The following is a 25,539-nucleotide window of genomic DNA, read 5'->3' as shown; positions in this document are numbered from 1 at the left end:
TGTGGATGGCTGAAATTCGTGTCACACATATCCACGGTTACACAACTAGGGCATTGTCACATTAGGGGCTAGATGTTGCCCGAAAGGCGACCGTGATACTGACTACTCGTGTGAAATAGGTTTCTTGTTCATACAGGACTCGAACGCAACGATGGGGATAACCAACGACGCAGAGGTAGGAATCCCCATTATGTAAACAACTTGACGCTGAAGCCTACGAACAGACGGCTTGCAATCAGCCCCTAGAGAAGTTCAGACGCCCCGGTGTCAACTTCACGCTCTGCCCAGGATGCAAAAAGGCAGCAACCCAACACCTTATTCGAGAACATGCCCAGCCATGTTGGTTCAGCACTACAGGCTGGCCTAAAATCGAGCGGTCTCTGTATTTGAAGCAGGAAGACGGTTCTTCCCACTCGGCTGAGTTTGAGAACATCGTCCCCCACAAGGCAAGTAATTGACCACATAGTTCTGCTCTAGAGTCGGTGAAACTAACAGTTCACAGGTCAAATCCTGGGTGCAGCGGCGCCACAAGGAACTCCAAGACGCTGGCATCTGCTTCGACTCCTACGACAAGCACAACACAGGCTACCGCCTCATGTACGCGCCGTGGTCCCGCGCCTTTCTCCTCGACGAGTGGGACGGACATGACCTCTCTCAGAAAGGCGCAGAGTTGCTCTTGGCCAGGTATGGCGAGCCCCCGATGGTTGAGGAGCACGACGATTTCGAGGTCGACATCCAAGCCTCCGAGTCCGTCTCCAACGCCGGCGACAACTTCACCGCCACGATTGAAATGCACCGCGCCAAGATTGACGAAGGAACTCACCAGCTCATCGAGTGGAACGTGATGATACTCCAGATATACCGCATACTGATAGAGGATGAGGACTGCGATGGTGATAGACGGGGGCTGATGGACATCTTGGATCAGTTGTTTGAGAAGAGGCGTGAGTTGGTGTGTGAGATGAGGGAGACTGAGGAGGAGCTCGACGATGCCTACCGAGAGCTTTTTGGTCTGGGAAACGATGTTTGTTATCCCTTTCATGGAAAGGTCTGGGAGGATTTGTTACGAAGTGTTGTTCCTTTCCCAACGATCATGGGCGGCAAGTAAGATAGTCTATTATGACAGCATGTTTCTCTACATACGTGGCCATTCGGGAACCCTACTATTCCTCTGATTATTCCTTTCCGTGTTCTTTGCTTGGTTTCTTTCTCCATCGCCGATATCTAGCAAACTGCTTGTTAGTGAACGGGAATTCTTCTTCCTCGCCCCAGCCGCCTGGCATGCCATCTGGTTCTAGTGTATCCAGGACGGAGCTGAGATGCTTCATGGTCTTTGAGGGGGGAAAGTCATTCTGCGCTGTCCATTAGCGTGTTTATACACATTCAGATAGGGTAAACATACGGCAACGGTAATGTTGCGCATCTCTGTCTCGTCAGGGGCAAACGCCGGTGCATTCTGAACCTCCAGCGTCGGGGAGGCTCTCTGCCCCCTGTGTTAGCAGTTTCAACGTAGTCGGTTAAGGTGAACCTACAGCCATGCTAGTTCCAGCTGCCTCTAGCTCACCAGGAGGAGCCGTCACGTCCTTCCAACACTTGTGTCTGACGGTACGGAATAAGCTTGTATTTTCCCCGTCCCATGTTTCTGGAAAAGCTTCTTCGCCAGGGGCACATTTAGAGAGTTCATAGACAGGCTCATGTAAGTAGGCTTTTCTCAAGTCAGCAGCTGTGATTAGTTCTCTATTGTGCAGTGGTGGTTCGTGGTAGTAAAATCTCTGAAACTGACGAGCGCGGAGTCTCCAGTGGTCATTTGGGGCTACCATCTTGTTGGAGTCGGTAGATGATGTTAGAAAGAATGAATCGAGGTTTATTCTGGAGAAGATCAGATATTTATAGTATGGAGTTGTTCTTGATGCCTTGCGACTTGATAATTCACTGCCAAATGGTGGTGGTTGGCTCAATCTAAAGCCAGTGTGATCTTACATCACCCTTTGAGGCATGATGATAATTAACTTCAGCCCAGACAATGAAAGTACGGGCATTCTTTTTCATTGCCGGATAAAACCCACATTAATTCGCACTCGCCCTTTGTCGATATGACTGGTCCCCTTGCTTTCGTACAGTCACCAGCGACCACCATATATGCACTGGCACAATTGATGGAGGAAGTCAAAGACGCCTCGATGTTCTCATGCATCTTCCTTCATATCACTTCGACTCTAGACATATGTCTGCTTGCTACGCAGTGACTTTTCATTGTCGGTGCCTTCTCTTTGTTTCCGCAACCAACCTGACTTTTGCATGCACCTCGCGAACTCCCCTGTCTTCTACCCGTAAGCGTTGAGCTATGTCAACGAGTATAAGGCTGTCTGGTACGGCATGCTACAGATAAGCCACCAAACCATTGCGAACATGTTCTTGTCACAGAGGATGCTAATGGCGAAGCTGTTGACAGTACCCTGTCTAGTCACCACTACGGGCAAGCGTGATGAAGAAACGACACCATCCAAAACAAGCTGGGTTTTTACGGTTGACCTCGTAAGATCATCTGTTTGGGACCGCAATACAAGACCCGCGTTTTCTGTCTTTCAAACAATACACAACATGCAATATCCCAATTCATTCAATTGCGCGACAGCAGTAACTTGCTCGAACTCTCAAAGTACTAGGCATCGACTTCATATCACGAACAAAGCCGCTCAGTAAACACGGACCTACCGTCCCCACAGGGCTGGGTTGGTGGGTGCATTGGCGCAGTCACCACGAGCATACACCGCCAGATAAAGAAAATCGGAATGTGACTGATATGCATCATTGTGGACATGGTTTCAAAAGTGCCCTTAGTCTCAGTTCTGATGCTTCAACGTCCGTTGCAAGCCTTGTTGTCTCAGTCACACAGTATTGAGGCGGCCACCTGTTCACATAAACTTTTACAGATCATGTCCAAGACCAAGAGCAACGCTCATGAACGATGAAATCACTATAGGTGGTGACATTTGAGGTTTAGTTGCAAGAAACATATTCCAGCTCTTATGCAAGTCAAGGATGGCGAGACTGCGTTGGCTGTTGGGATGGTATGAACGCAAAGTCCAAGGATGAGAGTTGATTGCGCTGAATTGGCTTTCACTGAAGCATCGATGGCTTTCGGTCGGGTAGTGATTTCAGATAAATTGAAGATTCTGAGCCAGAGAAATCGAGATCGGGTGCGTGTGACTTTGGATGACTCTATTGCACTTGCAGAGGTACGTAGGTTTACCATCTCCCCCTAGCTTAACTTTGCTATGATCCTTTTACCTGTTTGTATCAGCGCTTTCTTCTCATTGGGCCAGTATCTGAGATCATCCCATCGTTGACTTCGTGAAGCTACGTAGTCAATCGCACGCAACGATGCCATGGACCACGAGGTCTTCTCCAGGAGTAACTCTACTCAATTTGACATCTCTCCCACTACGGACCGCAGTACATTTCATTGCACGCTGGAGGATAAGACCGCTTGATAAATCGCATCTTCGGCCTCGTAGCTTAACTGCAAACGTGTCTCCTAGCCGGCCACGTTACCACGCCTCTTCTTGTGCATGGATTCTCGGGATGTTAGAAGCTTTGAATCCTCTATATACATGCTTCTTCATTCTATTATTGGGCCGGCCGGGCTGGTGGCTCGAGGAGAAGAGAAAACGTGATGGCCTTTGCTATGTGATTGATCGGAGAGAACAGGCACACCTGCCTCCAAAGACCAAGACAAAGAGGCAATCTCAGCTGCAGTAACCAGAAATCTAAATAATTTTACTTATTGCTGATGTTCCCCAGCTGAGACGCTCATTTCCGCTTCGAGAACATTGTAGGTGACGTTATCTCCTTTTCGCCTTGTTGCTACTCTATGCAATCTGAACAGTATGTGTTACATTCGGTGCAAATAATCTGCAATCAAAAGACACTTCTTCATCCGCTACTATCTAGCATTGTCGGCACGGGATCAAGCTTCATCGCTACTTTCCCGAGGAGCACTGTGAGATAGCTCCAGGACCAAGCTTCCAAGCGGGGACCGAGTGCCGTGACTGCATCAGATACCTCAGCATGCTTCACAGCCATGATCATGTCCCCCAAGGAGTAAGAGCCCAAACCACGACATCATCACATAATTTGCGAGGTTGACCAGTTGTTTGGCATTATTTGGTTACCAACTCCTGTATTGAGGTGGCGTCTTGAACCTGAGATCTGTCTGCCAATTCTGCCCGGAAGCAATCTAAGAACGAACAGGTCGGAAGAGAATACCAGTAGTAGGGGCCGTGAGCTATGGGACTATATAAACCATGTGTATTTCCCCAGGCCTTCATTCAGCCTTCACTACATGTAGCTCAGCATTCCCCTCAGACTTCAGATGTCTCCTCTCCGCCATCGTTGCTATCAAGTCTTGGATGTCAAGAAACTTGCTTTCTCTCACGACTGCCCACTTTAGCCAGAAAACAACATGGTCCGGCAACACAGTCGGCCTTGCGCGATCTTTCTCACTGGCCGGCACATTGTGAGGAGTGGCTGGCCTGGCTGCTTTCAGTTCTGGTGTCTGGCTCTGTTTGATCCACGCGTAACTCTGTTCAAGCTCAGATTCTGGCCATAACTCGTGTCGGACTCAAATCAAGGTTCACGACTGGAGCATCTATCTTCGGCCGCCATCGCCAGCCAGTCGCAGAGACTTCTAGCCTGCAATTTCACGAGCTTCTGGTAATTGAAGAGTTTGTTCGGTATTGGGCATCGAACCAAGTATGGCTCCAGTATTGGGAAGCAAAAGGTCAAGCGTGTTGACAGAGACGGGATCATAAATTACAGCGGTGATGGCATCTAGTATGTCTTTTGGTAGCTCGGGTGCTGCTACGCAGGAGCGGAAAGGTCGGGCGGCAGAAAATGAATGGATAGCTTCTGGTACTGTAGCTCTTGGCGTTTGGGATGGTGTAGAGGGTCTTTGGCTACTATCGTAGCCAGGATTTTGGAGGTTCCCGGCTTCAGTTGGAGGTTCGGCTGCTCCTCGTCCACGACGTTTGGGCCCGCAGATAGTTTAATAAGGCTGGGGAGAATCAGCTGGTAGTAATGTAAATGAAGGACGGACCTTTGGATCCATGGAGGTTTATATGGAACTTAACGGTGACAAGTACGGGGGGTATTTGATCAAAAAGTCTGTTTGCGGACCAGGTTGTTGCTCTCACCATCTGAGTCCCACATGAGGGCGACGGAGGTCTCCAAACCGGAGTACGGATATCTCGAAGGCGGCATACCGGTAATTTGCTTGTCTCATAACAAGAACGTAACCAGTTGACTTTCTGGGCTGAATAACCTGTTTGAATCTGCTGAAGTAGGCCATACTTGTCGACATAGAGTTTGTTGAGCAACCCAAAAACTTCAGTGGATCTGAAAGACCATCGGCCAACTGAGCGCTGAGCAAAGCACCAAGAGAACCGGGCTCGTAGACAGGCGACCGACCTAGCTCCTAAAAGAATCGGCAAGTCTTCTTGTATGATCCATGACCCTTCCAGAAAAGGAGGCAAAGTGCTCATCGATCGTTCCAGGCGTTGGCCATCAATCAGCCGTAAGCCTAGACAGCCCAACGGCGACTTCCGAGAGATCGCCTCCAAGTCTCAAGACGTATTTCCTTTTGAGCTCGCGAGAAAGGTGATTGACGGCGCTTTCCGCGATAACTGCTTTGCTTAGGCTGAGCTTGTAGAGATCGGCTATGTATTTGGCGTCACAGGCGCGTTGATTTGCAAACGATGCCTCCTGTTTGTGGCTGTGTCTGTTAGCGCATGCCGTCACGTTTCGTTTATGCCTGGAACTTACTATTCGATCGTTTTATAATATTCTCTACAGGCCTCAAGCGGCATGATAGCTTGGCTCATTTCCTCCATAAAAGCACTATAGCTGCTTGTGAAACGGTGTATTGTCTCGCGAAGTTGGTCCATACGTGTAGTTACTTCCTCCAAGATATAGAGACTATCTTTAGAAAAGTCGGCCATCCTGAACTTGCTTGGGTGCCTATCGCTGAGGGTCATAAAAGCGTCCTCGATCAACGCGATGTATGTCTTGGTAAGGCGCAGTGCCGCTTGTGGCTCTGTTTCTTCAGGGCGTCTCATCTGTTCAAGATACCTTATGTAGTACGCATCTACCCATGTTCTGGTGATATTTCTTGTTTCTTCATCCTCTGGTCTGTCATCTAGTGACGCCTTTTCTAGACAATTGGAGATAACCTCGTGAATAGGCGCGCGAGCTTCAATGATCGCAAACTGCGATGATTGCACTCCATTTAGTGGATCTAAACCGCCAGATATTTGAAGAGGAACGAATGTGTAAAGAGGCAACTGAAGCACGGAAAGGGCAAGACCAGCGTTCTCGGCAATCTCATCCATGAGGTCGACAAATGGAATGATGGCTTTGGACGCATTGTACCAATCGAGGCAAATGGTGCAAATAGTCCAAAGAAGCCATACAGGGAAGATGGAAAGAACTGGGAGGAAGATCCGTCTGTAACAGCGCAGCCCATCCGAGGTGCGATGAAGAAGTCGATCGAGCTGTTCTTCTGTTGGCGGAGGGATAGGGTTTGTTTGCCAGGCAGGGACTGGGTATCGTGGATACCTCAACAAGCACCAGGGACAGGCGGTCTTGTGCTGGGAAGTGGGATTTCCCGGTTCAAATGTGCAGTAGTACATTGCAGGCGAAACAATGATAGATAAAAGTGCTGAGGTTGAGAGGAACACAGGAAGACTGTCAAGTTGATATTGAAGAGAACAAAGAACTTGACGCACGTGACTTTGCACAATGGATAGCACCTCCATACCAGCTGACGCACAATCTGCCATCTTCTGAAAGATTGTGAGGCTCTTTGTTCTATTTACGGTGACTTTTGCTATGATGGGATGAGTTACGTACTTGAAAACGACGAAGTAAAGAGATGGCACGTTCTAATTTCTCTCTGGTGAATCCCAAGGCCTTTCCAGCTCGACGTAGCCAGCAAACAAAGAAATACAGAGGTGTTTGTTCTGGAATCATAAAGAAACATATACTACATAATCTAAGAAGCCTTGGCTACAGACATGTTAACAATACTTGAGATAAAGATGATTGAAAGCGTGCTCTTTGTTGTCCCCCAACCTCGACTGTAGGCTCGACGAGACGAATTACCTGAATTCCGGTCCAGCAGCACTCTCGTTGTCTAATCGTATCAAGACATCGTGATACTTGTCCCGCCATTCAATCTTTCTACGGTTCAAGATAATATTTTCCTCACTAAGACGTCGTATCTCTTCCTGCCCGTCTCAAGCTCCGAAATCTCCGTTTGCCGAGGTCCAGCAGCGAGAGAAACTCGATTCCTTGAGGTGATGGCATCTTGCACCAGGCTCTCCAAGTTGCATAACCTGGCGTCAATGTGATTCAAAATGCGAGATGTTTGCCCTTAGACCTGGCTGCTGATGCCGTCGATCTTGATGATGCACTGCTGCGTTGCCCTGATGGCCTCGATGGAACCAACGTCAGGATGGCTCCTCAGTTCAGAGTATCGAGCTTTGACGCGTGCTCAGTCCGGAGGCTGTCAGACGAGTGAGCTTCGCTACATGGTCGATTGGACTCTACTTACGAACGGAATCATGTGGTTTGCGTCATGGAAGTAGAAATTGGCCTCGCTCATGAGCTTACTGATTCCCCTCAGCAGCATAGGCATCTCGTTCTGTGCCGTCGGTATCAGTCCATTGCGAAAAGGGGGGAAGAAAAGCGTACCATACACGGGGCTCGCTTACCAGCACAAGACTTACCAGCCTTGAAATTGGCGGCCAGATCCCGCTACAGATTGTCAGCCAAACACACGATACATAGCTAAGAACGTACTGCCTTGCTTCTCAAGCAGGTGGCTAGTCTCGGTATCATCCTCCATCCTCGTGAAAAGGTCGGCACAGGGCATACAGGGCGGTCTGAAGATGTGGCTTGGAATAGGAAATTCCTTGAGCTTTTGCTGACAGTATGCGTAGCACTGCTGGATCTGGGAGTCTGGATCTTTGGCAAGGCTGTATATCATTGCGTGTTCATCCAGCATCACGAGTTCGATGGCCTCGCCGGTCTTTGAAGCTTCCTTAGCTGCACGTGTCTCTTTACTCTCGGGCAATTCTCTCAGCGAGATTTCCCTAGAGATAGCCGGCTCTTCTTCACATAGTTCGTTCCTGGCGGGATTCTCGGCATGGTCGATAGCATTGAAGTCCTCTACCCTGGTTTCGAGTAGATCTCGTTCACTACCGCGCCGGATGTTCTCGAGTATAATTCGAGCAACCATCGTTGCCGCTGCTGAAGCGTTATAAATAGCACTGGGCGTGATCCTGGCGCCACGAGGCTTCGCGGCATGAGTCTCGGCATTACTATGACTCGGGTCGCAATTCTGTGTCTGTTGCGCTTTTGAAGCCACAGTTTCATTGGCTCCACGGGTTGTCGTCTTGGCCTGTAAGCCATTTAGCCATTACCCTCGAGAGAACATGAACCAGGGGAAAGCTTACCTTCTTGAATGGCCTGGTGTCATCCTGAGCCACAGTGATAGCTCTGGTCAGACGTTTTCTTCCCAGTCCCTTGAAGAATGTCAACAACTGACAAAAAGAAATAGAGATATGACCAAGAGCATACGCGAGGTGATTGGGTGCGAGCCATTGATACTTGATTATTGGCGTTACAGACCAACACAGTGACAGCTGTTTCATGTGGTCACAGCAATGCTAGTCTCATGCCAAGTGCCCTTCTGGCATTTATCTGAGAAGACAGTCACCCACTACATTAGTCGCCGGAGCAGTGCCGTCGTTGCAGGAGTAGAGTTGTCGATTTGATCAGCATTTAGGGTGCAAGGAACAGCCCTGCACACTACCCGCGGAAGCCTGTCATGACCAAAATACAGGGGTTTGTCGCTCTAGCAGCCCGTGTACTGGCCGCAGTAGCGTTTGAGGCCCTGGACCCTAGATTGAGACTTCTAAAAGATCCATGGTCGGCTTTTCGCCGGGTGCCTCCTGAAGAACGTTGCTCAATACGGCTTCAGACTGTATGCGTATGTCGGGAATAGCTTCAATTTATCAGGGTCGGACTCAGGTGCAACCTCTTGCTTCAGTGGGTTACTGGGCACCCCAGCGGAGAAGCTTGGGCAATAGTGCTAAATCGTTAGCGGGAGATCAGTCTCGCCAAGAGCTCGCTGTTGACCGCCGGAAGAGCAAGGGGGATATCTTTTCACTGAGGACGCCCTGTAGGACGACATGCTTTCTACTCATGGCGGTTCTTGGTCTTTTTCACCCGGATTTCTAGCTCAACTCATCGATCAAACGTTTGGGCAAAAGAACATGTGACATATAACCTCGTCGAAGGGACAGCCAGAATTGCATTGAGTTTACTCTGTCACAAAATCCCTGTACTTGACTCCATCCCTATGCCCTAAGATTCCAAAATTCCTTCTTCATCCCCCCAAAAAAGTCCCAGTCTAGCCAAGGGTCCGACTCTAAGTCCATAGTCCTTTCAGACCTTAGTCCACCATCATGTCGACGAGATAGAGCATAATAGCAAGGATATAGGCGATCAAGCACGTCTTCACCAAGGTGATCAAGAGTGCCACGGTGCCCTTGACGGTTGCGACAACGAATCGAGCAACGAAAAAAATGATGAGCAACAAAACGAAGAATCTCACGAACTTTTCGGGAAGGAGTTCGGTGAAGTGTTGTTCGCACGCCTGTATGGCCTCGGACCAGTTGATCTCTTCGCGGAGTTGCTGGACCGAAATAAGCAGTTGTTCAATGGCCCATTTAATGGGAGGAACGGCCTCGTAACGGGACGCTATTCTTGTAAGATACTGTCACGGGAAGGAAGCTTGTACATACCATCAAGGTCTGGTGGGAACATGGTAGAAATGTGGTGAGTGTGATGTGACCTGGCTGTGTCAGTTGCAGTTGAGACCTCTTGCTGAGAGCCCATGATTACCAATTAGATCGTGGACTTGTGAGTTTATGTGCTTGCTGCAGTATTTGTTGAGTACTGGTCTCAAGAAACTAGAAAAGAGTTATGTGAAGAGTCAGTCCTGTTATATACCGATTACAAGCCATGCAAGCAGTCACTAAGCTGAAGCACTTCTTTATTCATTTCTAGAAACTGTGAATGACCAGTTTGCTCAGGTTACCGCTTTCTTCCTCTTGGAATGTTTGACTTCTTTGCTGCACCGGCCGCTGAGTTAATGCGCGTTGATATACGCGCTGCTGGGCCCCGGGACGGACCAACCCCGGAAGTGCCGTCAGGATCCGGAGCCGAAACGGACCCAAACCCGGGAACGGCTCAAAATATTGTCGCAACAACTATACGGTAATCGCACCATTCGGCATCCATCATTAGTCTTGCATTTCGATGGCATCGCAGAGACAGAAGCTGGTGCATTGGTGTCAAGATACCGTCTTCACATAGGCTGTCAGTTCAATTGGGGTTGCACTGAAGAGTGTCTCCCGCTTTCAACAAAGACTTCGCTTCTACGCTGCATTAGTAGTCTGCAACCTCCCATACCGCGTATTGAATCATGCGCTGTGACAGACCTTTCATCCTCCATGTCGTCGTCGAATTGCCTGCGCCATGCGTCTTCAGTCTGCTCAATGGCCACGCTCGTTCTTCTTCCGTGTTCCCCTACCACAGTATCTCCCATCATGAGGCCATCATTCCTGGTATTCTGAGGGTCTTCATTTTATTCAACATATAATCCCGCCCATTTTTCTACCCTTTCTCACATCATCGCATTACTGTATCTGGTACTATCTGCTACTGAATATCAGGCATCATGGGGAAACTCGTCGGCGTAAGCATTCTCGCCGTGCCCAAGATTCTGACACAAACACTGACCGAAACCCGGGCAGGAAGGGCTACAGATTAGTTTTAATGGTAAGCTCCTCTCGGAGCTGGTCACCAAGACGTCGCGACGCATGCACTGGCTTCCGCAAGATCGAGTGGTGATGGAGCAATGGCTTCGCGCCAATCATACAACAGCGTTTCTCGAAGATACAAGCGACGCATGCCTCCAGCAGCTTGCGTTCGCAATTGGCCTTGACTTTCGAAGACTAAATGAAGGCCAGAAGAAGGTTGTCAAGGCGAAAATGCGAAGTTCGCTAAAGTATACCTTAAACAAGCTTAAGGTATCGGGAGAGGTCAGTGAGAGATGGGACCCTGAAGGGAAGCAGGTTGTCCTTGATTGGACTGGGAGTTCGGGCCAGACTCTACGTGGAATACACGATAGCATCAACAATACTCCTTGCCCGGCACCTCCAACCCATCAACTCTTACCTCGGGCATGGTCTACCGACGATCATCAAGGCCGAGTCCCTGGGACTGGCAATCCACTTCCATCAAACCAGATGTCTCAGACGCACCCTACAATCCCACCCTATTCAATGCAGATGAACCCCGTCGAAGACGACGAACTTGAGCGTGCAGCTGAAGAGTTCTACCGCCAGGAGGATCACATTGATCAGCCACCCCCTTATTCCGCCCAAGCCAACTTTGTCGAAGTCGATCTAGAACGAACAACAGAAGAGTTTTACCGCGCAAGGGCCTATCTTGACCAATTTTCGGATCTCATAAGCGCAAGAGACAAGACAAAAGACCAAGACACTATCGCTCAATATATATCTGTGGTACCGGATACTCGAAGGCACAGCGCCCGAGAGGTGGACATGTCGGTAGATCGTAGACAGGCTGCGAGAAAGGAGTCACGAACCGCGGGTCAAGAACTGGCTAGGAGGAGGAATTACATCAACCTAGAGACACAAAAGACTTCATCGCGGTCTTTGATGCCCGAGATGGCTGAGCGTAAGAGTCCAGCCCTACACGAGTCTGAGTCAACAAGGGCCCATCGGAAATTCGTCAAGGAGCTCAGAAGAGGTTCACACATGTCCAAGACCACGCCCAAGATGAATGAGCCCGCAGTAACAGCAGTGGAAGAAGCTACCTGCACAAGGTGTGATGAGCACTACCAGAAAAGGCTGCTCGAAACATCCGTCCCAGATACCGTACCTGCTCGGCGACAATCCGTTCGAGATCACAGAGCCCTCCGGCAACGATCTTGCTCGGATAACAAAGTTCTCCAGCGGCCATCTCCTTCAAATCAGAAGCCCATTCAGCGACCGTCTCGGACTGTTCCATACAAGGAGCTAAGCCTAGTATCTCTCCATCCTGATCTAGTCAATGGAGTCAAGTGGCCAAAGGCAATGTGGTTTTGTTTAGGGCTACTTCTTGCACTGGTGCTTAGTTGCTATTTATTTGGTGTTTGAGAGATGATTATCATTTATGTACAAAGGAATATTGGTATAGGGCGTTTGGTCTTGGGAATTGATGGATTGAAGTCAAAGTTGTCATGCATATGTGTCTGAAGTGAGATGGGAACAGACCGATCCTTACTGCTCGATACAAATTGTCTGTAAATGCTTGTATCAGATAATAAATATCTTTGCCTATCACCATCAATTCATCTATTATCCTGGAAAGGACCCTGAGAGTTGCTTATAACCCTCCCCGAAGTTTACAGTATATAGAGGGCACAGAACTTTGAGCAGTGCACCTCAGTGACGAAGGCGAAGGCATACTCCTACGGAATACTCATACAGCTTGTAATACACAACAGCAACGTCTTCTTTCGCAAATCATCTCATTCGCCTCCCGCGATAATCGCCGGCGTCACTGAGTTTGCTCCTGCTGCAAGTGTCCAGGGCCTTCAGAGCTGTCGCTGCATGTTTCTGTGGCCTCAGCATGCGGAACAAACAAGCACATATGATTTGCTCCCAAGTTGGATTGACTCCTCTTGCAGATATTTTGGTCTCTTCCGGTCAAAATACCCTCTCTTCTGACATCCTTGTACACGGCCTTCCAACAACAGCCCCAGCCTTGTAGCCTGCATGACAGGAATGACAGATGATCTTCTGTATCAGACAAGCTCAGCCCTGCAGGTGTCTTAAACAGCCTTTAGCGCCTGTATGAGGATATCACTGCCATCTGGCGAGCCTTTGGCGCCCACGTTGGGGAAGCTTGGCGATCTGAACTTCTGCAATCAGGAAGAATCACGGCCTCACGCCAACACAATATCACCAGCTCTCCTGCAGATTTCACCTGCCAGATAAACAAGTTCTCTATTACTGGATAGTGGTATTTATTAATGTGCGCCAGGTGACTCTTAATTGTTCTACCACATGCTAATACTCAGTGCAGTCCTATCATCATGGTACCCAGCAAGAAGCGATGCGAAACATGCAACAAGTACTTCAATACCCATTCATGGTCCAAACACACTCAGAAATGTCGGAGATGCAATATATGCAACGATTTCTGCAGTGCCAAAAAGTCCCTGTTCAACGCTCATCAAGCGCTCTGTGGCAGAGATATCGGGAGGGGAAAGCATCCTTGCCGAAAGTGCGGACAAGCCTTTAAAAGAAGATGCAATCGTGACAGACACGAGAAAATATGTCTTCCCTGTAAAGACTGCGGTGAGTGGGTAACGCCCGGTCCGACGAGTAGGGCAATCTATCGCATCAATTGCCAGTCTAGGCTTCCACGCCAGAGTTCCGAGTCGCAGCCTCTCAATCAACTTGAGGCCCAGGCCCAATCCCAGGGGCAAATTTACTCTCAGATTGTACCTCCAGTGCCGGCTCCAGCTGGCGATCTTATCCAATCTTATAGATCTAAGGCTGAGGATGCTGTTTCACGTATGATGGCAATGATCGATGCCAGAAAGAATGCGAAATCTGGTACACGCGAAAGCGAGGATTACAAGAGCTTGCATAAGTACTGTAGAGGAGTTAGTGTTGGGCGGACCATGTCTGCTTCAGATTACATGGATCTTAGTCAAAGCACAAAGCCTCAGGATAGCATTATCGTATGTACTATGGCTGAGGCGACCGAGATCTTCATAAAAGGGCCACCGACTATACCCGTTCTTATAGTCGGGACACCTAATCCTCGGCCCCTGAGAATCGACACCTTTCTGGCTTGGTTAACATGCCGAGATACATTACATGTGCATGACTTCCACCGTCCATCCGCAAAAGGCCGTGCTCCAATTGCTCTACCTTCCAAAGACGCCAAGGCACTGTTAGAAGCGCGTGATAAAGTATCGGGTCCGGCCCTGAACTTTCTCAACCTCAGAGGGACGAAGGACGATGCCGGGCCAGAGTGTATCAAGAACATGTACGACTACAAGTGCATTGAACTCTCATATGCCGACAACGGGAAGATTGAAGCGGAGGTTTCCGTCGGGGATCTTGATGACTCAACTCGGTTTCAGCTCCTGGCTTCAACTGGAGCTATTCATTTGCCCCATATTGATAGACACGGGGTGTTCACGACTGTGCTGAACGAACAAGGGGAGAAAGTCTGGTTGATCTGGCCGAATCTGGGGTTCGAAGTGTTAAAGAACTGGGATGAAGAGAACAAACTGCCGACTGCCCCTATCGCCATCCATATTGAAGAGGGCTCCTATTTGATCCAACCTCCGAGCACACTCCACGCCCCAGTGACTATGAAGACCTGTCTGATGACAGGCACTATGCACTGGTACTCGGGCCACCTACTTGATATCACCCAGGCTACCTGTATAATAAACGAGGATGAGAAGATCACCAATGAAGATATCTCGGATCAGTTCATCCCGAAAATGGCAAAGCTCCTCAAGCTATGGAGGGAGAACAAGGCGCCCTGCTCGTGGCCTCCGCTTGACCGATACGCAGAGGCTATGACTGCTCTTGATGTAAGTCTCTATACAGCAATGTTTCCAATGTGTTGCTGATGCCGATCAGAATCTTCGAGAGGGGTGCAGTTGCAAGGCCAGAAACGTTCTCTGTGGAAGCACTTCGTCGTGCAAATGCAGGAAGCTAGGTTTACCTTGCTTCTCCCAGTGCCATGTTAACAGAAGGGATTGTGATAACCTGATTTAGTAGACTGGTGATGGTGAGGCGTCTTGAGTACAGCGACCGATGGCGCGATCGTATGGCTCGGATATGGGTCTTTGCGTGTAAGTGTTCTCGCCAAGTACCCCAGGGATGAATAAGACGAGAGAGTTGGAACATAGAAGAACAGTGATCAAATGGGAAATTAGGACAAAAGGGACAAAAGAGAAAGGATTGTCACCTAAAGAGGTGTGACCAAAGGCGCCTCCACATCATTCAGACGTTGGCCCTTTTCTTGTAAAATCCTACTTTGGCTCTCAAACCTTCTAAATGCCTTGTTCTGGTACTCAACAGCCATCAACAGTATAACATTATCAGCATTCTTAAAATAATCAGTTATCCGAAAGTCGAGTTAACTTGATTCAAGGCAGTATCTGGCTACTCGCTCGTTCAAGGTTGGGCGGCTCCTTCATCCTAACCGATGTTGCGAAATCTACCCTATACAGCGCGTCCGAAATGCACCAGAGCCAGTCACTGACCTCAATAAGCGGGCAGTGAAAATTGGGGCATTTATCGGAGGAGCAGGGCTGCCAACCGCAGGAGCAGTAAAATTATAGGCCATTCATCGCAAGAATCCCACTGACCTGGCAAGTTGTTGTCGCAAGAGCAGGGCCAAAAACCAGGAGAGCCATTGGGCTTAGCATCCACAGTGATGCGACGCCAGGCACTCACTTGGTCATCAAAACGCCAACAGCAACCTAATCATTTCATTTCGCTCAAGCTCAGCAAGTTGCTACAAAGCTGGAAACGACACTTTGGGAGTGGCTTGATCAAGCCCATATGAGCAGAAGAAACTTATCTCGACGGTAAGAATTAATAATCAAGGAGGCGTCACTTAGGAAATTTTGTATACTCCTGGGTCATGTTACGAACGTGCGCCTTTTCAGCTGCACGACAGTTTCGATTCGCATCAATGAAGCTATCGTGAGAGCGTTAGATGAGTTCAAGTGCGGGGAGCATGGTGTTGAGTGGGCGGGCATTTTTTTAAGGCAGAGGTCGGGGTTGGAATCCACCCTTGCATAAATTTTTGCCGTCGGTTATCTCTTGTACTACTTTTTGTCCCTCCCCATTACATCAGTACGCTGAGTTGCCAGAAGCGCAGCTTGACCAGCCACTGTAACCTCATCCGAGGTCACCAAAATGGCTTTTTAAATAGTTTAAGCACTTGTTCTTCCACCGCGAGCTGCAGTTTCTAGTATGGTGCATAAAGTAGCCTACAATTGAAGCAATTGAATGCAATCGTCAAACCCTTCCTGGCGAGGTCGCCCTGGCTCAACAACATGGAAAATGAGCACATATACATATCAACAGCACTTGATTAATTCGTGCTCGATATATATTGCCTGTTGCCCAGATTTATGAGTCTGGATCTGTAAACCGGCATTCCTTTACTTCAGTCTAGATTATCTTCCATAGCGACGATCCCGGGAGGACCCAGTAAACACATGCACTGGATCCTGCTCCGGTGTGTGGGTTCATGTCGCAGCGACGAAGCGCATCATAAGATGATCACTTGGCGGTGCCTGAAGGTTCTGTAGTCTGCATAGCTTCAAATCCGTCGTTTCTATTTTCCGCGTGAAATTCTTTTCGGAAGACATGGAAAGGATGACAGGAGTCGACTTACATATGGCCATCTCAAATTGCCAAAGGTGCTGTAGAACCGAGTTATGGGCCCGCAGAGCGCTAGATTTACGCAATGCAACTTCTGGACATTGCGGTTGGTGAGGAGAAATACCAGGAATACAAATGGGAACAAGGGATCGCACGACTAGGCTCAAGCTGCACTGCTGCATTCATCGTACTCTGTATGGTAAGAAAAAGCTCAGCATAGGTCCCTGCTTTCAGATGGGGTTCCATAGATCCATCGTCAACGTTCGCAAGATGCTGCAGAGCCCTCTCGTCCGGGGCCCCCTGGAATATGGAAGACACTCCACAGCACATCTTTTCTGGACGGCAAGCGACCAATGGTCTTACATGATTTAAGCTTGAGATCACTACGCTGGTTCATGTGTACCCACTCACTTCGCCATCCTTGAGACCAGTACAGTAGACATGTGCTAACAAGTTACACTGACTATGATGGTCGAGGCACAACCTTCGACATTAGTCTGGTATAGTCTTCTCCCGCATAACAGCTCAACCTTACTACAGTGAAATTTCTGAAAGTTTATGGTATAGTATCAGCCGACGTGCTTATAGCAACCAGACACCAATAAAACGCGATCCCACAAGACAGTGGGTCAAAGTTGAGACAACATGGGCTGGTGAGGTCGCAACCGACCCATGCAGATACTGTTCTTGTAAGCTTCTAGCATGTCATCAGAACGCCCTAAGATTTAAATATACGTTGAACTTATTGTTAGATATGGCTTTGGCAAATGTGCTTGATAGAGAACGGGCATTTCTTGCTCGAGGAGCGGCCAAGTGAAGTATCAGATACACTATACAGCAAGCTACTTCCAGGCCTTCTCTGAGGAAAAGGGACCATGATGGAACCCTTGTGAGGCCAGGAGGCGAGTTCGTAAATAACACAGGTTTTAGAACGCCGAGGTAGTAAATTTGGAGGCGTTATTGCGTCGTGCTGGTGGCCCCGATGCTGAAGCTCAAACTTGCTCCGTCCGCCCAAGTTCATGGCCTATGTCTGCTTTTCATTTTCTGAGATTGATAACTATAGATTCATCATTTATGCTTACATAGGAAGACTCGATTCACCTCTCTCGCTTCTTCACAGCTTTGGCATTGCCAATTTCACCCATCTCAGCCCAAGTCAGTCTATTCACTATCTTTGCCATCAAAGCGACCATGGATGCCGCCACCGATCAAGTTGCAATTTATTTGCATACCAAGACCGGGTAATTTTTGAGATGCTTTGTTCCTTATCGAAAGCAACGAGATCACCGAAAAATCTGCGTTGCGCCTCATCGATGCCATCTGAACCAATGCCGCATTGGAGAAAATGATACGGCCCAACGACGGGAAATCCATGGCGCCAATAAGGATCAAAGTTGTTCAGAGTTTAAACATTTGTTGAACTGATCAAGTGTAACGAAGGACTCTCTCGTTCATAGCTCGTAACGCCATGCCCTTGAAAGGTATCTAGATGGCTGTGTCATAGTATGGTATACCAAGTCTAGCCTGACTTGGTCAACGACGACTGGCCAGTCACTATGAACAGGCCTGGTGTCGTTCCTGCGCCTAGCTGATTATTCCTTAGCTAGTAAGAAATTGAGATTTACGTCGAGAGACGTGGCTACGAGGATGCCCGTTCATCGGAGTAGCCGGGGCCAGTAGCAATATTACCTCAGTTTTGGAGGTTACGGTGTAAATCAGGCGAAGATCCCAGAGCCGGAAACAACTTGGGGGTTGAATCAATCGTACTAGAGTATTACGCTCCGATTACTCTTTGGATTATGACAAGTTAGAGGGTATCGATTGGTTGGGCTAGTTCTGCACCTCTCATTCTGGAGATGGTGTATTCGTGATGTCTTGAAAATGGATGCCTGGTGCGGGGAGTTCCCCAGGGATGTCCACTCGGCCGGCTAGGCCAATTTCCATATCAATGCATCGCGCATAAGTCGTAAATGTGCTGTGAATATTCTGAAGATATGAAGGCCTCCCTTGATGAGAGTGATTACTGAGGGGGTCTCTAAGTTTGGCCAAGCTCGCGCATGTAGAAGCTACTCGCTTGACATCTGAGCTCCCGGACACCAAATAAGAAGAATGGGCATCCGGGCTTATTTCATGGGCCTCCGTAATCTAGAGTACGTCCGCTTCCAATTGCAGGAAACAGTATAAGGGAAGCTCTAGTTGTTCCAGTTATGAAGTATGAGAATACTTGGATATAGTCTAACTAGACATGGCCATGAAAGACCACAAGCGCCATTGGAGACCAACACTATGCTATGTGGGATGGAAAACTTCCTGAATAGTTCTTAAGTATCGACCAGCTTGAAACAAATTTGAGTCCATGAATCAATGCTAGAGATTGGATGGAGAACAGCTCTTGTCTTCGACACATGCAACGCTGGGCGCCGTTGGAGCACATTGTGTACTTTGAAAGCAACATGTGCGTCCTCAACATCAGTGACGCTGTAACTGCGCCCGACACTCGCTAGACAAACCTACTGCAGTGAAGGATGTGCAGGCCATTATGCATCACAAGCAAAGAAGATGCCAAGGCAGTAAGATGCGCGAGTACAGCTATGATTCAACACAAAGAGTTTGCAGCATAAATCTCATTTGGCATGCGTCGAAAAACACCAAGCTTTTCCAGTACATATGTGCTGTGCGGTGAAACGTTTAATGATAACCGCGCTCCTTTCTCGTAAACATCTCGGTGAGTTTCTCACGTTAATATCTTTCCGACAATAACCTAGCATGAAATTTCAGCGTCGTGAGATCAAAAATACGCCAACGGATTCTCTTCATGACCGAAAAACCTGACCGAGGTGGTGAAATACCTGGAAGAACTGCCATCTGTTCGGTGAGAGCACCGCCAGTTCTTGATACCTCACAAACCACTCCAGCCGTTGGAACGACTGACAGTAAGTGCTGGCTCAAAATGCCCCATACTTTCTCCGACAAAGTGACAGACTCAACCGCGGAGATGAGTTACTCTTAGCAAGTGCCTGCGCTTCACGAAAACCGGGAGCAGAATCAACCATCGGTAGTCAAGCGACCGTATCAGCGGGCAAAGTCAATGCAACAACCTGGAAGTTCTGGCCATCAGAATCAAGAGAGCCGTGAATATGATAAGGAAGCAACTCATCTCCGTTGACTGATCGTGCGAGTATGAACAAGCCTGCTCTTGGCATCATGACATGGCTCAACAGACGATAAAGAACCGCGTTTCCACGAGGCGTCAGGAACAGATCCTAGCCGTCGCTTTAGCTATGAATGGTATGCTGGGGAAAGACTCAGGCTGACATCAAAGCGTAGATCACGAGCCTCTTTCTCACGAGTGACATTTGACAGAAGGCTCAAGCGTGTTGATCTTCAGGCCATGTCTCATCAACGTTGGCATGAGTTCGTGGCATGGAACTCCATTATGATGCATTAGTTTGAGATTATGCTGGTATTTAGCAGTTAGGTGTGTTTGTTTCATTTGTAAAAAGAAGTTAATTTTTCGTCAAGATTTACTTTCACTCGTCGTTCTGCCGTTGTCGGAAAAGCCGTGCATTGAACTAAGAAGCAATTCGTTACAGGGGCTGTCCAGTGCTGCGGGAAACCAACCACTTACTGAACCTAGCCGCAGTCATAGCGCTGAGCAGTGTAGTGACCCACTGTAGCTGGCTGCTCCCCCAGTAGAAAACCATGCTACGGAGACAAACGCCATACAGTTTCACCGCTGGCTGTTGCGGTAATCCTCATTACACTCCCTGTATCATTATCATTTTGTGAAACTGGTGAATGGCAGCTCAAGTTGAAGCCCCCCAACGCTGGTCGCTGGTGCCAACAGCCAACATCCAGTATAATGATGAAGGCAACGACCAGTAATTCCACGTCCTGGGGCACGGCACCTCTCTTTGAAACGGGCTTTAACGCCAAACGCTATTCTTAAGCTACAATATCGCAATTTCCAGATCGAAAACGGAGACGAATTCAGTGAATGGTATGTGAATCATTACATGTACCATGATGGAAACGCCAGTCGTGACCCTTCTCTTAGCATGAAGTAGGGCAACAAAAGGACCAAGGACAAGAGGTGGAGGATGCTTAGCGGGTCCCAGCTGCGACTGACTGTGGCGGAGCTGGGTCGAAACATGAGGTGCAGAGGGGGAGGAATGATGCGAGAGACCGGGTGAGTGATATGTAATTGGTCGACGCAGAGGATAAAGTTCTCTGTTGAGCTGATGCATTCTGTTTCCCAAAGATTGTGTCTGCCACATCCAAGGAGGATCGATCGACCCAATAGCAGCGGACTAAGCAGCCCGAGATGGCAGGGCGCATGCGCTGCCCAGATATGAGGTCCCCTGAGTTTGGTGATTTATCACTGCTGCATACGCCACGGCCGCAAAAGTCCCTGCTGCATATGTACAGTATGTCAACGAGAGAATGGTCCCGGGGAGGTTTGCGGCAGCTTTAGCGCCGCATGACTGCTGCACTCAAGCATCACACCACATCAAAAAAACCCTCCAGCTTCATTTGTCAAGAGAGACAGAGTCAAGCTTCAATTTTGGCGAGTAACCGAACCAGAACTACAGCAAGCTCGTCTTTATATTTGTGTTTCCAGTGAATCTTGGAGTCTAAGTGAATATAATTTAGCTGCCTCATCCTTGTCTACGTGGTCAGCTGTCCTGACGCTATTCTGACATGTCAAATATTTGCTCTGCACTGACGGTATTCTTTGGCTTACACATATTTCGATCAAGGCGTAGTTAATTTAGTCATAAAAGCGATTCTAGCTCGTTATGAGACTAGACTAAACCCCTACCTTCCAACTGTTATTTCAAGATCACCGTCCTTTCTACTCAGGTTGGTCATATTCTTCGCTCTATTATTCCTCCATATACCGACCCCCTGACAAATATGCTCTCTACCAACGTCGAACACTAGCCTTTCATCAAGCACCTCCTGATACACCATCTTCGACAACAGTATCCCCATTACCATTCATCCACTCCTTTGCGGCTCTGCACAACATATTCTCCCCCCTGACCTCAACAATGGACACTCCTATGGTGTATTCGCCAACCTTCGAACCACCTTTCGTCATTGACAAGACGCGAGACAGACTTCAGGTGCGCCTTCGAAAGAACCACCTTGAAGGCTACGTTTTGATCAACCTCCCGCAATATGACCCCATAGAGGCTATGAAAGCCGCCATGTCTATCGTCAAGGACATGGACATCGCGATGTTGAACAAGCCGCATGGGAGCAACTCGTCCGGTTGGGTGTCCCTGACGGGGCATCCATGGTGCCATGCTACGACCCTGAATCGTGGAATTCACTTCGCCCTTCCTTTGGCTGCGGTACAAGAGGACAACATGCGAAAGGACAAGCAACAGCAGGCCGAAGTTGCTGCTCCTCCTTTGAAGGCACCTCCTACCGACGCGAGAGGGAGGAAGAGAACCCGCCCCGAAGACGGTGGTTGCCAAGAACGTCCCCGCAAGCGTCCAGATTCTCTAGGCTGGTCTGGGTGGCTCCGCTGGAGTAGTGCCAGTCCAGCCCCCAACCCCTGAAACCAAGGAACGCACGAGGGCCACTTGCTTGAGTCGAAGAGGATGTGGGAACGAGAGGAGTATTTTTGATTCGTCATTTCGGATTGCCAATGGAGGAGGGAAAGGAGTATAGGCTGAAATGGGTAATAGACCGGTTTACACTTCTTGCATCAAAGAGTTGTTCTGCGGAGGTTGGGCGAAGATGGGCTGCAAGAGTCACGAATGGGAAAAAGTGATGGGGTTGTGTATTATCTAGTACCTCATATATTCATGAACACGATGGCATTCCATCCGATATCCCAAACCCTGCAACATTGTTCCATTCTTCAGTCAATCCTATCGGTTCGTGGCCGCGATAGACGATTGCCACGACACAATTGTAGAAAGATCCATACGAATTACCACTGCTCTCCTGATCAATCTACCCATCACATTCCGCAAGATCCTCAATGCAACCAGTCTGTAAAGAAGGATAATAAAAACTTCGGGCAAGGCCAACAAGGACCACGCAATTAGTTATCTCGCCCCGCGAGTCGCTGTCGTTTCCAAGTCTCACCACTGCCCTTGATCAAACAGACGCCTTCAAAGCCCAAAAGCAGCCTCTCTGTGCATTCTGTCAACCTCTATCCTCATAGAAGTCACCGCTTCTTCCATGAGAAGCAGTTGACGGAACCTATGGTCCCGTCCTTGTCCCGCATCCCGCTCCGCCTGATCCCACAGGATCTCCCAACTCTTCTCCAGTGCCCCCCTCTTGTCATCAGACTCCTTCTCAGGGACAGAGGAAGCGATACCAGAGGGAGCTGGGTCATTGGGTCGTGAAAGGCGACGGCGTCGATCAACTTTGGCCCTTCTGCGACTCGAAGTCGAGACTTGTGACTCGAGGAGCGTTAGTATAAGGAGATGCTCATGTGATAGATGACAGACTAACCTTGGCATCTGTCTTGGGCATCGAATCTGCATCCTTCATCTCCACATCCGTCAGACTCTTCTGCCGTGCAAGCCATGCTTCAGCTTTGTCGATGCCATCAGTGGAAGTACCAAATGAATCCCGATCCAATTGGTGCCTTTCAGCCATCTTCGAGAAAAACACGACGGTCTTCTTTAGACGCTTCCCCACAATGTTTAGAAACTCCTCCCCTTGATTGTAATTACACCATTCAAGAATCTGCTGCCAACTTTGAGGATCATCCGGACGAAAGCCATTGGTCACCGCCCAGAGAATGATAGCCTTTGTTTTGGCGCACTGCCGAATACCAGCATTCGGGCCACGGCTACCTCCCTGTGCGTAGGTGCTGATGTGATGCCCACATAACTGTGTTGGTGAGTTATCTTCACACATCTCGGCGTATCAGCTGGACTGGTGAGGTATGATAAGTTATAGCGTATGATTGATGACTTGTGAGTAACTGAGGAGTTTGATTGAGATTAGCAGAGGGAACAGAAAGAAGAAGTTGTCAGTGACATGCCCATACATACCACTTGACACACCGCTAGTGACGGAGAGGAGGAGATGGCATTCACATATCCGTAGAGACCAGTATCAACCCGTTGACACGCCGCCATCATGTGAAGTTTGAAAGAAATATGTTCAACAGCATTAAGCTTCCGGTAGTTTGCCTCTGCACACATGATAATGATCCAATGGATATGCGAGCTCAGCATGCACTCTGCCGTGCATTGCACTGAAGCACCACATCGACCCACCAGAGTTGCTTTGAAAAGGTAAAAGGTTTCATGTAATACATGAGCAAACACCGTGTTCTCCTCTAAACCACACACAGCGGACACGATCTTGTTACTTCCGCCGTCCTGATCGCCCTCCTGGATTCTGTCCCAGCGTCCAGACTCTCGGGGCAGCAAGGGTAGAGAAATCCGTGAAACTTAGTTTAACGTCCCCAGAGATTATGGGATCCTCATTCAGACGTCCTGCAAGTAAAGTATTGTGGTCGTGAGTTGTGTTGGGGACTTAGTCCAGGGACTGCAGCTTGAAGCTCTGAAGAATGGCTGGTAATTGCTCAGCACATACATGCAACCACTCTCATTAGCGTCGAATTGTGCGGGATTGCATGCATCGTAAAGACAGAGATAGCGTAGATGACGTCGAGCTTTGCTCCGTATATGCAGGCACTTAACCTAGCGTCTAAGGGATATGGGGAAGACTTCCCCGTGTATACAGCTACCTGCACATTGGCATTGGTCAGAAGTAGATATTGTATTGCTGATGAGCTCCGAAGGCACTCAAATTGAGATAAAGGCTTGCTGTATATGTGATCTGATGTCTAGATGCCTCATTGCCGCCTCTAGGGCTTACTAAGTGTTTCTTTCGTCTTGGGCTCTTAGTCCTATTCCATCTCTCACTTTTCCACCATTCACCTCTCCATCTTCTAGTTCTTCCATTTTTCAACTCTCTTCCATCCATACTTCTCTCTCCAGTCTACCTTGTGCGTTGTGAGCACTTACCAGGCCTCCTCTCCTCTCTTTGACTGAGATTCACGTCTATCTTTAAGCACTTGCTGTCAGTAATGGATCTATCGCCGCAGAGTGCGCTTGGATCGTTGCGTGACTTCCCTTTTATGATCAAGCTTCGGTTTCATGTTCATGACCCACTGCTCGGGCCTCGCCGTTGGTTGAGGGCCTCCCTTCTCTGTACACTCAAGCTTCGACTTTTATATGAGAGTCTTGGTGCATTGCAACTTGACAAAGGCTCACTCGATCAATGCCACTTCTGCTCATGAATTAGTGGCAAAGTGTAGGTTGTACTCCATGTTCTACCATGCAACTCTAAGACTAACGCTACTCTCTTGCAGGTAAAGACCACCACATCGCGATCAGTATCATGTTCACACCTACAACAAGCACAGTCTGCCTCAACAAACACATATTAACTTGGGGGCTTCTTCCTCTCACTGGGTTGATCAGATGTTGCTCGCCCAGCACCAAGAAACCACCCACTCATTGCATGGTGGATCACTGAATTGGCCGATGGTAAGATCTCATAACCTGTGATACATCTGCAAAGTCTCTGACTCTCTTCAGGATCTCTCCTCTGAAATATCAAGACAATGCAATGCTTCAAGCATCAATAACTATCACTCAAACACTGGAACCCTTTCGCTGCAACACCAAAGTGCTTGCTCGGGTAGATCATGCGTCAGAGTTACTGGCCACTCTCTTTCTACCACCACCCCTTCTTTCACAGCCCCTTATCCTGTCGCCTTGGAGGGGCCTACCAGTCTCGGATACCACAACTCCGGTGTCCCAATACCACATATGCAACCTACCTCAGCTTGCGATAATATACATAAGTGTGTCCTCATTACGCCACGATTTATGGCCATGTGCCCGTAGCTCGTTCAATAGGAGCTTTGAGGCTTCTATCTTCTCAATGGCGGCTTTCAACGTTCGCCAAGTCTTCATATTAG

General features: G+C 48.7%; 8 protein-coding genes across 8 annotated transcripts; 4 read left to right on the top strand and 4 right to left on the bottom strand.

The window, feature by feature from the left end:
• Positions 1 to 151: 151 nt before the first annotated feature.
• Positions 152 to 1,108, top strand: FMAN_15319 (uncharacterized protein; the record flags this gene model as incomplete). The annotated part of the gene is made up of 3 exons (XM_041824910.1): positions 152 to 175; positions 225 to 434; positions 503 to 1,108. The coding sequence occupies 3 exons, from the start codon at positions 152 to 154 to the stop codon at positions 1,106 to 1,108; spliced, it is 840 nt and encodes a 279-aa protein (XP_041690344.1).
• A 67-nt stretch (positions 1,109 to 1,175) lies between these two features.
• Positions 1,176 to 1,820, bottom strand: FMAN_16240 (uncharacterized protein; the record flags this gene model as incomplete). The annotated part of the gene is made up of 3 exons (XM_041824909.1): positions 1,176 to 1,352; positions 1,403 to 1,483; positions 1,533 to 1,820. 3 exons carry the CDS (start codon positions 1,818 to 1,820, stop codon positions 1,176 to 1,178), a joined length of 546 nt encoding a protein of 181 aa, XP_041690343.1.
• A 3,745-nt stretch (positions 1,821 to 5,565) lies between these two features.
• FMAN_15318 (uncharacterized protein) lies at positions 5,566 to 8,714 on the bottom strand (the record flags this gene model as incomplete). The annotated part of the gene is made up of 7 exons (XM_041824908.1): positions 5,566 to 5,773; positions 5,824 to 6,860; positions 6,910 to 7,065; positions 7,613 to 7,702; positions 7,753 to 7,815; positions 7,850 to 8,461; positions 8,517 to 8,714. The coding sequence occupies 7 exons, from the start codon at positions 8,712 to 8,714 to the stop codon at positions 5,566 to 5,568; spliced, it is 2,364 nt and encodes a 787-aa protein (XP_041690342.1).
• Positions 8,715 to 9,517: 803 nt separating this feature from the next.
• Positions 9,518 to 9,963, bottom strand: FMAN_16239 (uncharacterized protein; the record flags this gene model as incomplete). The annotated part of the gene is made up of 2 exons (XM_041824907.1): positions 9,518 to 9,825; positions 9,870 to 9,963. The coding sequence occupies 2 exons, from the start codon at positions 9,961 to 9,963 to the stop codon at positions 9,518 to 9,520; spliced, it is 402 nt and encodes a 133-aa protein (XP_041690341.1).
• Positions 9,964 to 10,807: 844 nt separating this feature from the next.
• Positions 10,808 to 12,293, top strand: FMAN_15317 (uncharacterized protein; the record flags this gene model as incomplete). The annotated part of the gene is made up of 2 exons (XM_041824906.1): positions 10,808 to 10,825; positions 10,884 to 12,293. The coding sequence occupies 2 exons, from the start codon at positions 10,808 to 10,810 to the stop codon at positions 12,291 to 12,293; spliced, it is 1,428 nt and encodes a 475-aa protein (XP_041690340.1).
• Positions 12,294 to 13,234: 941 nt separating this feature from the next.
• Positions 13,235 to 14,945, top strand: FMAN_15316 (uncharacterized protein; the record flags this gene model as incomplete). The annotated part of the gene is made up of 2 exons (XM_041824905.1): positions 13,235 to 14,758; positions 14,808 to 14,945. 2 exons carry the CDS (start codon positions 13,235 to 13,237, stop codon positions 14,943 to 14,945), a joined length of 1,662 nt encoding a protein of 553 aa, XP_041690339.1.
• A 6,677-nt stretch (positions 14,946 to 21,622) lies between these two features.
• On the top strand, positions 21,623 to 22,138 carry FMAN_15315 (uncharacterized protein; the record flags this gene model as incomplete). The annotated part of the gene is made up of 1 exon (XM_041824904.1): positions 21,623 to 22,138. One exon carries the CDS (start codon positions 21,623 to 21,625, stop codon positions 22,136 to 22,138), a length of 516 nt encoding a protein of 171 aa, XP_041690338.1.
• Positions 22,139 to 22,699: 561 nt separating this feature from the next.
• Positions 22,700 to 23,456, bottom strand: FMAN_15314 (uncharacterized protein; the record flags this gene model as incomplete). Its single annotated transcript, XM_041824903.1, has 2 exons — positions 22,700 to 22,993; positions 23,046 to 23,456. The coding sequence occupies 2 exons, from the start codon at positions 23,454 to 23,456 to the stop codon at positions 22,700 to 22,702; spliced, it is 705 nt and encodes a 234-aa protein (XP_041690337.1).
• Positions 23,457 to 25,539: the final 2,083 nt, after the last annotated feature.

This window comes from Fusarium mangiferae (genome assembly GCF_900044065.1).
Source record: "Fusarium mangiferae strain MRC7560 genome assembly, contig: FMAN_scaffold019, whole genome shotgun sequence".
Taxonomy (NCBI): Eukaryota; Fungi; Ascomycota; class Sordariomycetes; order Hypocreales; family Nectriaceae; genus Fusarium; species Fusarium mangiferae.
Note: the sequence above shows the minus strand (reverse complement) of the source record. Positions and strands in the feature narration are given on the sequence as shown.